The sequence below is a fragment of the Canis lupus genome, chromosome X (genome assembly GCF_048164855.1).
Source record: "Canis lupus baileyi chromosome X, mCanLup2.hap1, whole genome shotgun sequence".
Taxonomy (NCBI): Eukaryota; Metazoa; Chordata; class Mammalia; order Carnivora; family Canidae; genus Canis; species Canis lupus.
This window is the reverse complement of record NC_132876.1, coordinates 73,796,540-73,807,157: the sequence shown is the minus strand read 5'-3', so window position 1 is coordinate 73,807,157 and position 10,618 is coordinate 73,796,540. Positions and strand designations below refer to the sequence as shown.

The window sequence follows — 10,618 nt, the reverse complement described above, 5'->3', positions numbered from 1 at the left end:
GATCTGTGACTTATAAGGAAATGTTTTGGAGTTGATGAGAAATAGTAGATCTGGGAATCAGAGTGGTCCACCAGGCTTCCTGGAGAAGGTGTGGTAAAAGGGCTTCCAGGATGGTATGCAAGTGGAACAGCAGTTTCTCCAGGGGAACTGGGGTTGAAGATATCCTGGGTCCTGAGGACCAGAAGGCTCAGATCTCACAACCTTCCAATTTATCCATAGGCCTTGGAAATGGCAGAGTTGACAGCTCGAATCTCCCAGTTGGAGATGGCCCGACAGAAAAAGGAAAATGAGGCTGTGGAATGGCAGCAGAAGGTGAGACACAATGCCCAGAGGAAAAGCATTATGTGAAAGGGTCCCACATGCATAGGTTTCGATTCCTTAGATTCTTCAGATTTGAGATCCTTACTCCTTCCATCCTTCCTTGACAGCAGGTTAGCATGGGAGAAGGAGCCTGAGGCTTTCTCACATACTTCCCAGAATTCTCTAGTGCACCAGGGAAGTTGGTAAATTGCTCCTATTGTACAGATGCAGAAACTAAAGGCAGACAAAATGACTTGGTCTACCTGGTGCCTGCCTCCTGCTGGGCCATTCTATGCACATGTAGGATGCTATAAGTTAGCCTGATCTGACTGCTGGTTCTTTTTGCCCTCTGTTACTGGACAGGCTCAGATGGTACAAGAAGACTTGGAGAAGACCCGTGCTGAGCTGAAGACTGCTATGAGTACACCTCATGTAGCTGAGCCGGCTGAGAATGAGCAAGATGAGCAGGATGAGAATGGAGCAGAAGCCAGTGCTGACCTGCGGGCTGATGCCATGGCCAAGGACCGCAGTGAGGAGGAACGTACCACTGAGGCAGAGAAGAATGAACGTGTGCAGAAGCACCTGAAGGTATCCCAGCAGGGGCAAAGGCTCAAAGATACCATGCAAATTCCCTAGGTCATCATGGGGGTTAGGTTAGCCTGTCTCAATGGAGTATGGGAGTTGGAGCCTTTTTCTAACAAGAGTTTTATGGATAGACGTCCATCACTTATTCATCAGACCTTGGGCTACCTCTTACTTTTGTTTTTTTGCCCCATGCTCCATTTACCTCTTGTACTCAGAAAATACCCTGACCCAATTTCTAGCTGAATCTTTGATACATTTTTCTACTCTCAGAGAATACTTACCACCAATCAATTGGCCCCCTAAGTTTGTGGAGATTTTGTTTTATTCTTTTCCCTCACTGCAGTCCCAACAGAGCTAAAAATGGCCCTCAAAAATGTGTGTGTTTTGTGTAGAAAGAGAGGAGTGAAGAAGTGCGTGCGTGTGTGTGTGTGTGTGTGTGTGTGTGTGTGTGTCTATGTGTAGAGAGAGAGAGAGAGAGAGAGAGATTGAATCTGGTTAAATAGGGGGAGGGAAAGCAAGAGCAAGCCATTAACACCTCATACCCCTTGCACTCTCACAGGCCCTTACTTCAGAACTGGCCAATGCCCGTGATGAGTCCAAGAAGACTGCCAATGATATGATCCATGCTGAGAACATGCGACTTGGCCGAGACAAATACAAGACCCTGCGTCAGATCCGGCAGGGCAATACCAAGCAGCGTATTGATGAGTTTGAGTCCATGTAATGCTCACCCAGCCTCTAGGGACTCCCCTCCCTTCTCCCTTGCCCCCACACTCCTGTACTCTTGCTAGCTCACACTGTGCTGAAGCCACTAACTAGAGCAGCCCTGGAGTCATGCTAAGCATTCAGTGCCACTATGGGACCAAACCTAGCCCCTCAGCCCTCACTCACTTCCTTGGGCAAATAAATGGCCTACTATGGTGCCAATTGGGCCCTCTCTTCCCTCTCTGTCACATTTTAATCTAGCTTACTTAGAAAAGACCACTTCCCTTGCTCAGAGGCACTTCCCACTTGATTGGGGAAATACCCCCACATTTACTGTTCTCTAGAACCAAAACATGGTGTAGATTGAAAACTAGCCCTCATCCCTGCCTTGTAACTGCCTTTCTTTTCAGGGTCCTGTGATTTGCACAATTGGAATAGCACAAGGTTTAGGGAAGGAGGCAGGGCCCTAGGTATATACTCTAGGATGTCAATTGACCTAGGATTAGACCTTCCAATGTCCATTTCTTCTAGAGTTATGTAGGGTTTGTAATGATTGGAAGCTAAAGAGATGTTCAGTCATTCTTCCCTATACCTCCCAGTTTGGACCTGTTACAAACTCAATTCTTAGAAGTCTTGTCCCTGAGTTCAGGAATTCAGCTTCTCCCCACAGTGAGATGGGAGGAGACAGTACCTTCAAGAGACTTCACCAACATCTTAGAAACTTATTGGCCATTCTATTCAGGCAAGACTGGTTAGAAGATCCTCCCCCATGCCTTATGGGAACCTAGGCTTGTTTCAAGTGAACTCTATGAGCAAAGGTATCCCTTACTATTACTCCGGGTTCTTCCCTTCTTGGGATCTGCCCCTCTGCATTCTAGTTCCCAATTACCTCCAGCTAGAATGGTAGGGATGGTTACCCAAAAACCTAGCCAGCCCTATCCAGGAGTCTTGCCAAAGAGGGGAAATGTTCACATTGGGCTTCAGAGAGCTATTGGAGACTTTGACCTGATCCCTTCTACACTCTAACCTCTTTCTCTCAACACAAGAGTAACCTCCTCCTCTTTATTTCATGTGTGCTCTTTTATTCTCTACCAGAATTATATATTCTAGTGGCATCTAATTCAATAATGATTTCTGTGTTTCTTGCTAACATACTCTTAGAAGATAATAGTTTTGAGGCGGGATCATTTTGGCCTCATTTCCTTACCACCCCATACCTGGGAAGCATATACTATATTTTAAAAGACTATTTTGCCAGAAACATTATTGTAATAAACTTTCAGTATTAGTGATGTCACCTGTCACCATAGGTCATATAGTCCATTCTTAAAGTACTTAGTATTTGGTTTTGTTGTTCTTTTTATTTTCTCTTCTCCCCAGAGTTCAGTCCCTAAAGTTCATACTGTCCCTCCATGCAGTGCCCCTAGCCCAGAGCCCTTGACTTCGATTCCTCCATGACTCCATCCCGCCTGACCTTGGGGAGTCTTATGTGCATTGCTGTGAATTATATTGATGCTATCTTGGTGATATGCCCTATACTGGCTAAATTCAAACCTGGAATTGTGGGGCAATCTAGCTGCCTTAAGGACAATAAACACATCCACAGGGAGGCTGGGGATAAAGGTTAGATTTTGTATTCAGGGTTTTTTTTTTGTGTGTGTATCTTTGGGGTTTAAAAAAATTGTTTTTTGGAGAGGTTTATGCTCAACCCATGTTCTATTTCAGTGCCAATAAAATTTAGGAAGACTTCTCTGTGACTTGATTTTTTTTGTGTGCGTGGTATCAGTGGGTGGCTATAATATACTTCACTGTAATTTCCATTCTGTAGACCACCTTCCAATCCTTGGTCTCATTTCATCCTCATTTCAGCCCTATGGAGAATGCATATAACTATCCTCATTTTAAAAAGGGGACAATGGACTTGAAAAAGAAGAATAACTACCCGAGGGCACAGAACTGTCTTAATCACTTATGCCCTTTCCACAACTCCAGGCCAACTGTTGTAGTGTAGGTGGGCCTTGCGTTGACCATGTGATGCTCTGTGGCTCGCTTGCACTTGGGACTTTAGAGTTGTTTGTGAGGGATGGTTTGTTCTCTAGACTCCTCCTGGGATAGTTAGGCTCTGTCCTGTCTTCTTGTCAGGAAGTCCTCCAGGCTTGCCAACTTCCTACTACTGTTACTTATTGCAGTACCAGTGAAGGTCAGAAAGAAAGATTACCTTGAGCCCTGTTGTAAAAGGGGAGTGGAGTGTGAAGTGAGGATGGAGTGTGTGTGTGTGTGTATGTGTGTGTGTGTGTGTGAGAGAGAGAGAGATTGTGTGTGTATATATATATATATATATAATATATATATTACATATAAATATTATATATATGTAAAAAAGCTGTTGGGAAGTTCCTTATGGCTTACAAAACACATTAGTTTTGAAACCTAAATGGGGTTATGCCAGTTTTACAGATGAGGAAACTGAGACCCGGATAATTACTAGGCTGTCTTGAACCTGGCACATTATCTTACTTACCAGTCTCCTTCTTGGTGAATCAACACTTGGAGGAAAAAGCAAACTATGTATTCTGTGAGCTTTAAATCCTTCACAACAAACCTTTGAGCCAGAACACCTGAACTTGTCTGCACAGTGGAATTTTATTTGATTTTTTATAATAAAGTTTTCTTATTTTTAAAGATTTTATTTACATATTCATGAGAAACACACAGAGAGAGAGAGAGAGAGAGAGAGAGAGAGAGAGAGAGAGAGGCAGAGACACAGGCAGAGGGAGAAGCAGGCTCCATGGAGGGAGTTCGACATGGAGCTTGATCCCGGGATCACACCCTGAGCCAAAGGCAGATGCTCAACCGCTGAGCCACCCAGATGTCCCTGCACATTGTAATATTAAAGATTGAAAAGCCTAGACCACATGCTCAGATCAAATTGCAATCTGTAGTAGTGGGATATAGGCATCAGTACATTTGATGATTCCAATGTGTAGACAGACTTGGGAACCACTACTCTGAAGACATACTATTTTTTAACACTTTTTAAAAATTTTTAAATTTTATTTTGACTGCAGTATAGTTAACATATAGTGTTATATTAGTTTCAGGTATACAATACAATGATTCAACAATTGCATACATCTCCCAGTGCTCATTGCCCATTTCACCCATCTCCCCCATCCACCTCCTCTCTGGTAACCATCAATATATTCTCTATAGCTAAGAGTCTGTTTCTTGGTTGGCCCCTCTCTCCTTTTTTTTCCTTTGCTTATTTTATTAAATTCCACACAAGTGAAATCACATGGCATTTGTCTTTCTCTGACTGACCTACTTAGCATTATATTCCCTAGCTCTATCCATGTCATTGCAAATGGCAAGATTCCATTTTTTGTTCTGGCTGAATAATATTCCTGTGTGTGTGTGTGTGTGTGTGTGTGTATCACATCACTTCTTTATCCATTCATCTGTCAATGGACACTTGGGCTACTTCCATAATTTGACTATTGCAAATAATGCTGCTATAAACATAGGGGTGCAAGTATCCCTTTGTATCAGTGTCCTTGCATTTTTGGGGGGATAGATACCCAGTAGTGCCATTGCTGGATCATAGGGTGGTTCTATTTTTAACTTTTTAGGAACCTCCATAATGTTTTCCGCAGTGGCTTCACCAGTTCACATTCTCACCAACAGTGCAAGAGGGTTCCATCTTCTCTACATCTTTGCCAATATTTGTTGTTTCTTGAGTTTTTTATTTTAGCGATTCTGACAAATGTGAGGTGATATCTCATTGTAGTTTTGATTTCCATTTCCCTCATGATGAATGATGTTAAGCATCATTTCATATGTCTGTTGGTGATCTGGTTATCTTCTTTGGAGAAATGTCTGTTAATTTCTTGTGCTCAATTTTTAATTGGATTATTTGTTTTTTGGGTATTGATTTATATAAGTCCTTTATATATTTTGGGTACTAATCCTTTATCAGATATGTCATTTGCAAATATCTTCTCCCATACAGTAGGTTGCCTTTAGTTTTGTGGATTGTTTCCTTCACTGTGCAGAAGCTTTTTATTTTGATATAGCTCCAAGAGTTAATTTTTGCTTTTATTTCCCTAACCTCAGAAGACATATCTAGAAAAAAATTGCTATGGCCAGTGTCAGAGACATTACTGCCTGTCCTTTCTTCTGGAACGTTTATGGTTTCAGTTCTCAGATTTAGGTCTTTAGTCCACTTTGAATTTATTTTTGTGTATGGTGTAAGAAAGTGGTCCAGTTTCATTCTTTTGCATGTAGCTGACAAGTTTTCCCAGCAACATTTCTTGAAGAGACTGTCTTTTGCCCACTGGATATTCTTTTCTGCTTTCTCAAAGATTGATTGGCCATATAGTTGTGGGTTCTTTTCTGGGTTTTCTTTCTGGTTCCATTGATATATGTGTCTATGTTTGTGCCGATACCATACTATTTTGATTACTACAGCTGTGTAATATATCTTGAAATCTGGAATTATGATACATCCAGCTTTGCTTTTCTTCTTACAAATTGCTTTTGCAACCCAGGATCTTTTGTTGTTCCATACATATGTTAGGATTGTTTGTACTAACTCTGTGAAAAATGCTATTAGTATTTTGATAGGGATTGCATTACATGTATAGATCACTTTGGGTAGTATGGACATTTTAACAATACTTATACTTCCAATCCATGAGCATGGAATGTTTTTCATTTCTTTATGTCATCTTCAATTTCTTTCATCAGTGTTTTATAGTTTTCAGAGTACAGTTCTTTCACCTCTTTGGTTAGGTTTATTCCTAGGTGTCTTATTTATTTGGTGCGATTGTAAATGGAATTGTTCTCTTAATTTCTGTTTTTGCTGCCTCATTATGAGTATATAGAAATGCAGCAGATTTCTGCACATTGGGGGATCCCTGGGTGGCTCAGCAGTTTAGCGGTTTAGCGCCTGCCTTTGGCCCAGGGCGAGATCCTGGAGTCCCGGGATAGAGTCCCACATTGGGCTCCCTGCATGGAACCTGCTTCTACCTCTGCCTGTGTCTCTGCCTCTCTCTCTCTCTCTCTGTGTTTCTCATGAATAAATTAATAAAAATCTCTTTAAAAAAGATTTCTGCACATCGATTTTGTGTGGTGTGACTTTACTGAGTGTGTTTATCAGTACTAGCATTTTTTTTGGTGGAGTCTTTTGGGTTTTCTACATAGCGTTGTGTCATCTGAAAATAGTGATTTTTACTTTGTCCTTAGTGGTTTGGATGCCTTTTATTTCTTTTTGTTGTCTAATTGTTGTGGTTAAGACTTCCAGTACTGTGTTACCTAAAGGTGGTGATAAAGGACATCCTTGTTTTATTCCTGACCTTAGGGTGAAAGCTCTCAGGTTCTCCCCATTGAGTATGATTTAGCTGTGGGTTCTTAATATAACAATCTTTATTATATTGAGGTATATTCCCTTTAAACCTACTTTGTTGAGAGTTTTTATCATGAATGGATGTTGTACTTTGTCAAATGCTTTTACTGTATCTATTCAAAAAATCATATGGTTTTTATCCTTTCTCTTATTTATGTGCTATATAATGTCGATTGATTAACGAATATTGAACCACCCTTACATAGCAGGAATAAATCCCACTTGATCATGGTGATTGATTTTTTTTGTGTGTGTGTGACTGATTTTTAAATGTATTGTTGAATTTGGTTTGGTAGTATTCTGCAAAATATACACTAGACAATTCCAAAGAGGTCAGAAACTAGAGAATAAAAGAAAAAAGACAAAGGAAAGGGGAGAAAGAGAGAGAGAGAGGGAGAGAGAGAGAAGAGAGAAATTTTAAATGGGGGGGCAAAATGGGGGAGTGAAAAGAATATAATCTCACAGAATGTACAAAGCAAGGTGATCCACTTGTTCCTGAGGATATTTTGGTCTCTGTTAAAAGATTCTAAATTCCAAAATTATAAATAAAGCAAACATATATACAAAAATAAAATTGAATACACTGATAGGAAGCCAAAAATGAAGACTATATCTATAACATGTAATTGTAACATATGAAAGTTTAAAAAGACTTAGACACTTGACGGATGAGCACTGGGTGTTATTCTGTATGTTGACAAATTGAACACCAATAAAAAATAAATTTATTTAAAAAAATAAATAAATAAAAAATAAAAAGACTTAGAAACAAAGAGTTAATAAAATAAGATACTAGTTGAAATGAGAAGAAAGAAAACTTTGAAATTTTTAAACTGAAAGATAAACCATTAAAAAAAACCCCTTCAAGTTCTATATACTATTTTCCCCTAACCCTGGATTTTTCCAGTCCTGTTTGGTCAGCAAACTTGTTGTTCACCTGTTCTTCCAGCTAGTCTTCTGGGGGAGAGGCCTGTTGCACTGATTCTCAGGTGTCTGTTCCTGGGTGGAGGTGCCAGCTCAATGTAAGCTGTCTGCTGTGTGAGGCCTTTGTTCCCTGGAGGCTTTCCCTGCTTCTTTAGAGGGTGAGCATAAAAATGGCTGCACCCCAATCTCCAGCCCCGGAACTGAGAGATCCTGTTGTGTGCCAAACTCTGTGCCAAACTCCATGGTGCCCAACCACTCAAATCCTCCCCAGGGACAGGCAGAGACACGGATTTGTGCGATCTGTAGGGCTAAGGCAGATAAAGCCTTTGCCCACTCCTTCATGCATCCACTCTACTCCTCCCAGAGGTAGTGGAGGGTCACTCCATTTCTGTGCATTACAGAGCCCTGGCATGGAGAGTGTTTACACAGTTGAGTGCACACCTACTCCATCTCTCCCAGAGGAAGGTGGAGGGTTGCTTTATTCCAGTCCTTTTCAGGGACCCCACACAATGAGCAGTCACCTGATTTGGATGTAGTTTGCCCTTTATGGCAAAACAAGCTGAGCCTCCTTCTGGGCTCACTGACCTAAACCCATTTCCCTGCTCCAATTCTTGGGCTCTTCTGGCTCAGGCATCCCTGTTCTTTCTGTGCCTCCAGGAATATTGACATCCCACTGCCCCACCTGCAATTCTGTCCCACTTCACTGCTGAGTACCTTTCAGGTAGGGAAGTCTCTCACAGGAGCAGCTTTCTATAGGTTCCAATTTTGAGCTTCAGAGTTCTATCACTTTCCTGGAGCCAATTTACAAAGGCTCCCTCCCCTTGCTGTTTATTTTCTGATATATCCCCTAGGTTTCTCTTCTCTGTGCTCCTACCTTGAGAAAAATGGTCACTTTTGCATTTGTAGAGTTGCAGGCATTCTTTCCATACATCTCAGTTTGAATTGATAGTGTTCTTGGATGGTTTGATAGTTATCTAGCTAAATTAAGGGGACCAGATGAAAGGAGGACCCCTACTCTTTGCTACCTTGCACTTTGCTAGTTACCCTTTAAACCACTATTTTTCCACTGTGATTCAGTGCAAGTAAGTCTGCACAGGCCTCTCAGAGATCTTTCTCCCTATGTACTGCAGGTCAGTGCACTGTGGTGAAGTTCCTGTCATTACCATGTCTCCATCTCGCCTACTCTTCTCTTTGTGGTCCCTCTATCATTTGTTCTTCAGAAGCTGTTCAATCAGCCTTCAGTTCTTCATGAGGAATTGATATAAATGTATATTGATTGTGTCCATGGGAAGAGGTGAGTTCAGGATCTTTTTATGCCACCATCTTGGACTCTATCTTTCCTTTTTATAACTCTTCTTTTTTGCTCCTCTGTCTGTGTGGGTTCCATTGCTTTGTCTTTCAGCTTCCTGATCTGTTCTGCTTCATCCTATCTGCTGTTGAACCCCTCTAGTGTATTTTTCTAGTGTCTAGTGTATTTAATTATTGTATTCTTCAGCTCTGTGACTTCTGTTTGATAATTGCTTATATTTTCTATCTCTGGTGAAGTTCTCATTGTGTCCATCTGTTCTTCTCTTAAGTTTGGAGTGCACTTCATGACCACTACCCTGAACTCTTTTAAATTACTTATTTCCATTTTATTAAGGTCTTTTTCTGAGTTTTTTTCTCATTCTTTCAATTCAGACACATTCCTCTTTCTCATTTTGCCTATTTGTCTATATTTTTCCATGTATTAGGTGAAATAGCTACCTCTGTTAGTCCTACATAAATGATTTTGCGTAGGAGATGATCTGTGAGTCCCAAAGGTGCATTTTCCTTTGGCTGCTAGACTTAGCCACTCAAGGGGCATTCCTTGTGTTGGCTGCACACACTTACTGGCTGTGGTAGGGCTATGTCTGTGGTGCAGGGGAATGTGGAGCACACTTAGTTGGCTGTGGCATGGCTGCAGTTTTGGGGCTATGGGATGCTTGCCTCACTAGCAGTAGTGTGACTGCAGCATGGTGGGGATGTGAGACATTCACTTGGTGACTGTGGCACAGCTGTGGCATGGGTGGAAGGCGCTTGCTCAGTGGCACTAGCATGTTAGAGTGAGATTGGCAAAACGGGGCCTCCCAGCCCCAGAATTGGCCAAGTAGAATGAGATCTCAAAAATGGCAACAACCAACACTTCTTTTTCTGGAGAGAGCCCAAACAGGTTCCTGCCCATGTTAAGATTAATAAGTGGGTCTTCACATACATACATGGTGCTTTTCAAACTACTGCTTTTGTCCTGGGGTCTGGGATGAGTGAGCCTGCATGTAAACACTAAGAGCAGGTTCTTCATTCCCTACAGTACTATGGTTCTCCTGGACATATTCCTATTGGTTTTCAGAGGCAAATATTTTTGGGGATTGTCTTTCTAGTGCAGAATCCAAGAGTGGTGGTACCTGATGTGAGGGACAAACTCCTTGCTCCTCGGGGAGAAGGTCCATGCTTTTAAGATTGCTCCCAATTATAGGTTGCCACACTTCAGATGGGGTTTTTGGAAAGAGTGTGTCTCTGCCCCTCCTACCTGTCTTGATGCAGCCTTTTAATCTATTGTTGTGGAAGTGATGTTTATCTAGTTTCCAGGAATTTTTTAGAGGAAATTTTTTTCATACCCATAGATTTTTTTTTTGTCCTTGGGAGGAGGTGAATTAAAGATCTTCCTATATTACCATCTTG

At 41.4% G+C, this 10,618-nt stretch overlaps 1 protein-coding gene across 5 annotated transcripts in view; it reads left to right on the top strand.

Moving 5' to 3' along the window:
* MSN (moesin) overlaps nucleotides 1–3,340 on the top strand; it is a 66,675-nt gene extending 63,335 nt beyond the window's left edge. For all 5 annotated transcript variants that reach the window (XM_072816739.1, XM_072816741.1, XM_072816742.1 and 2 more), the window contains 3 exons: nucleotides 220–312; nucleotides 664–888; nucleotides 1,445–3,340. In XM_072816739.1, the coding sequence (XP_072672840.1) occupies nucleotides 220–312; nucleotides 664–888; nucleotides 1,445–1,609 (483 nt within the window). In that variant the 3' untranslated portion in view covers nucleotides 1,610–3,340. The remainder of the gene's footprint in view (nucleotides 1–219; nucleotides 313–663; nucleotides 889–1,444) is intronic.
* Nucleotides 3,341–10,618: the final 7,278 nt, after the last annotated feature.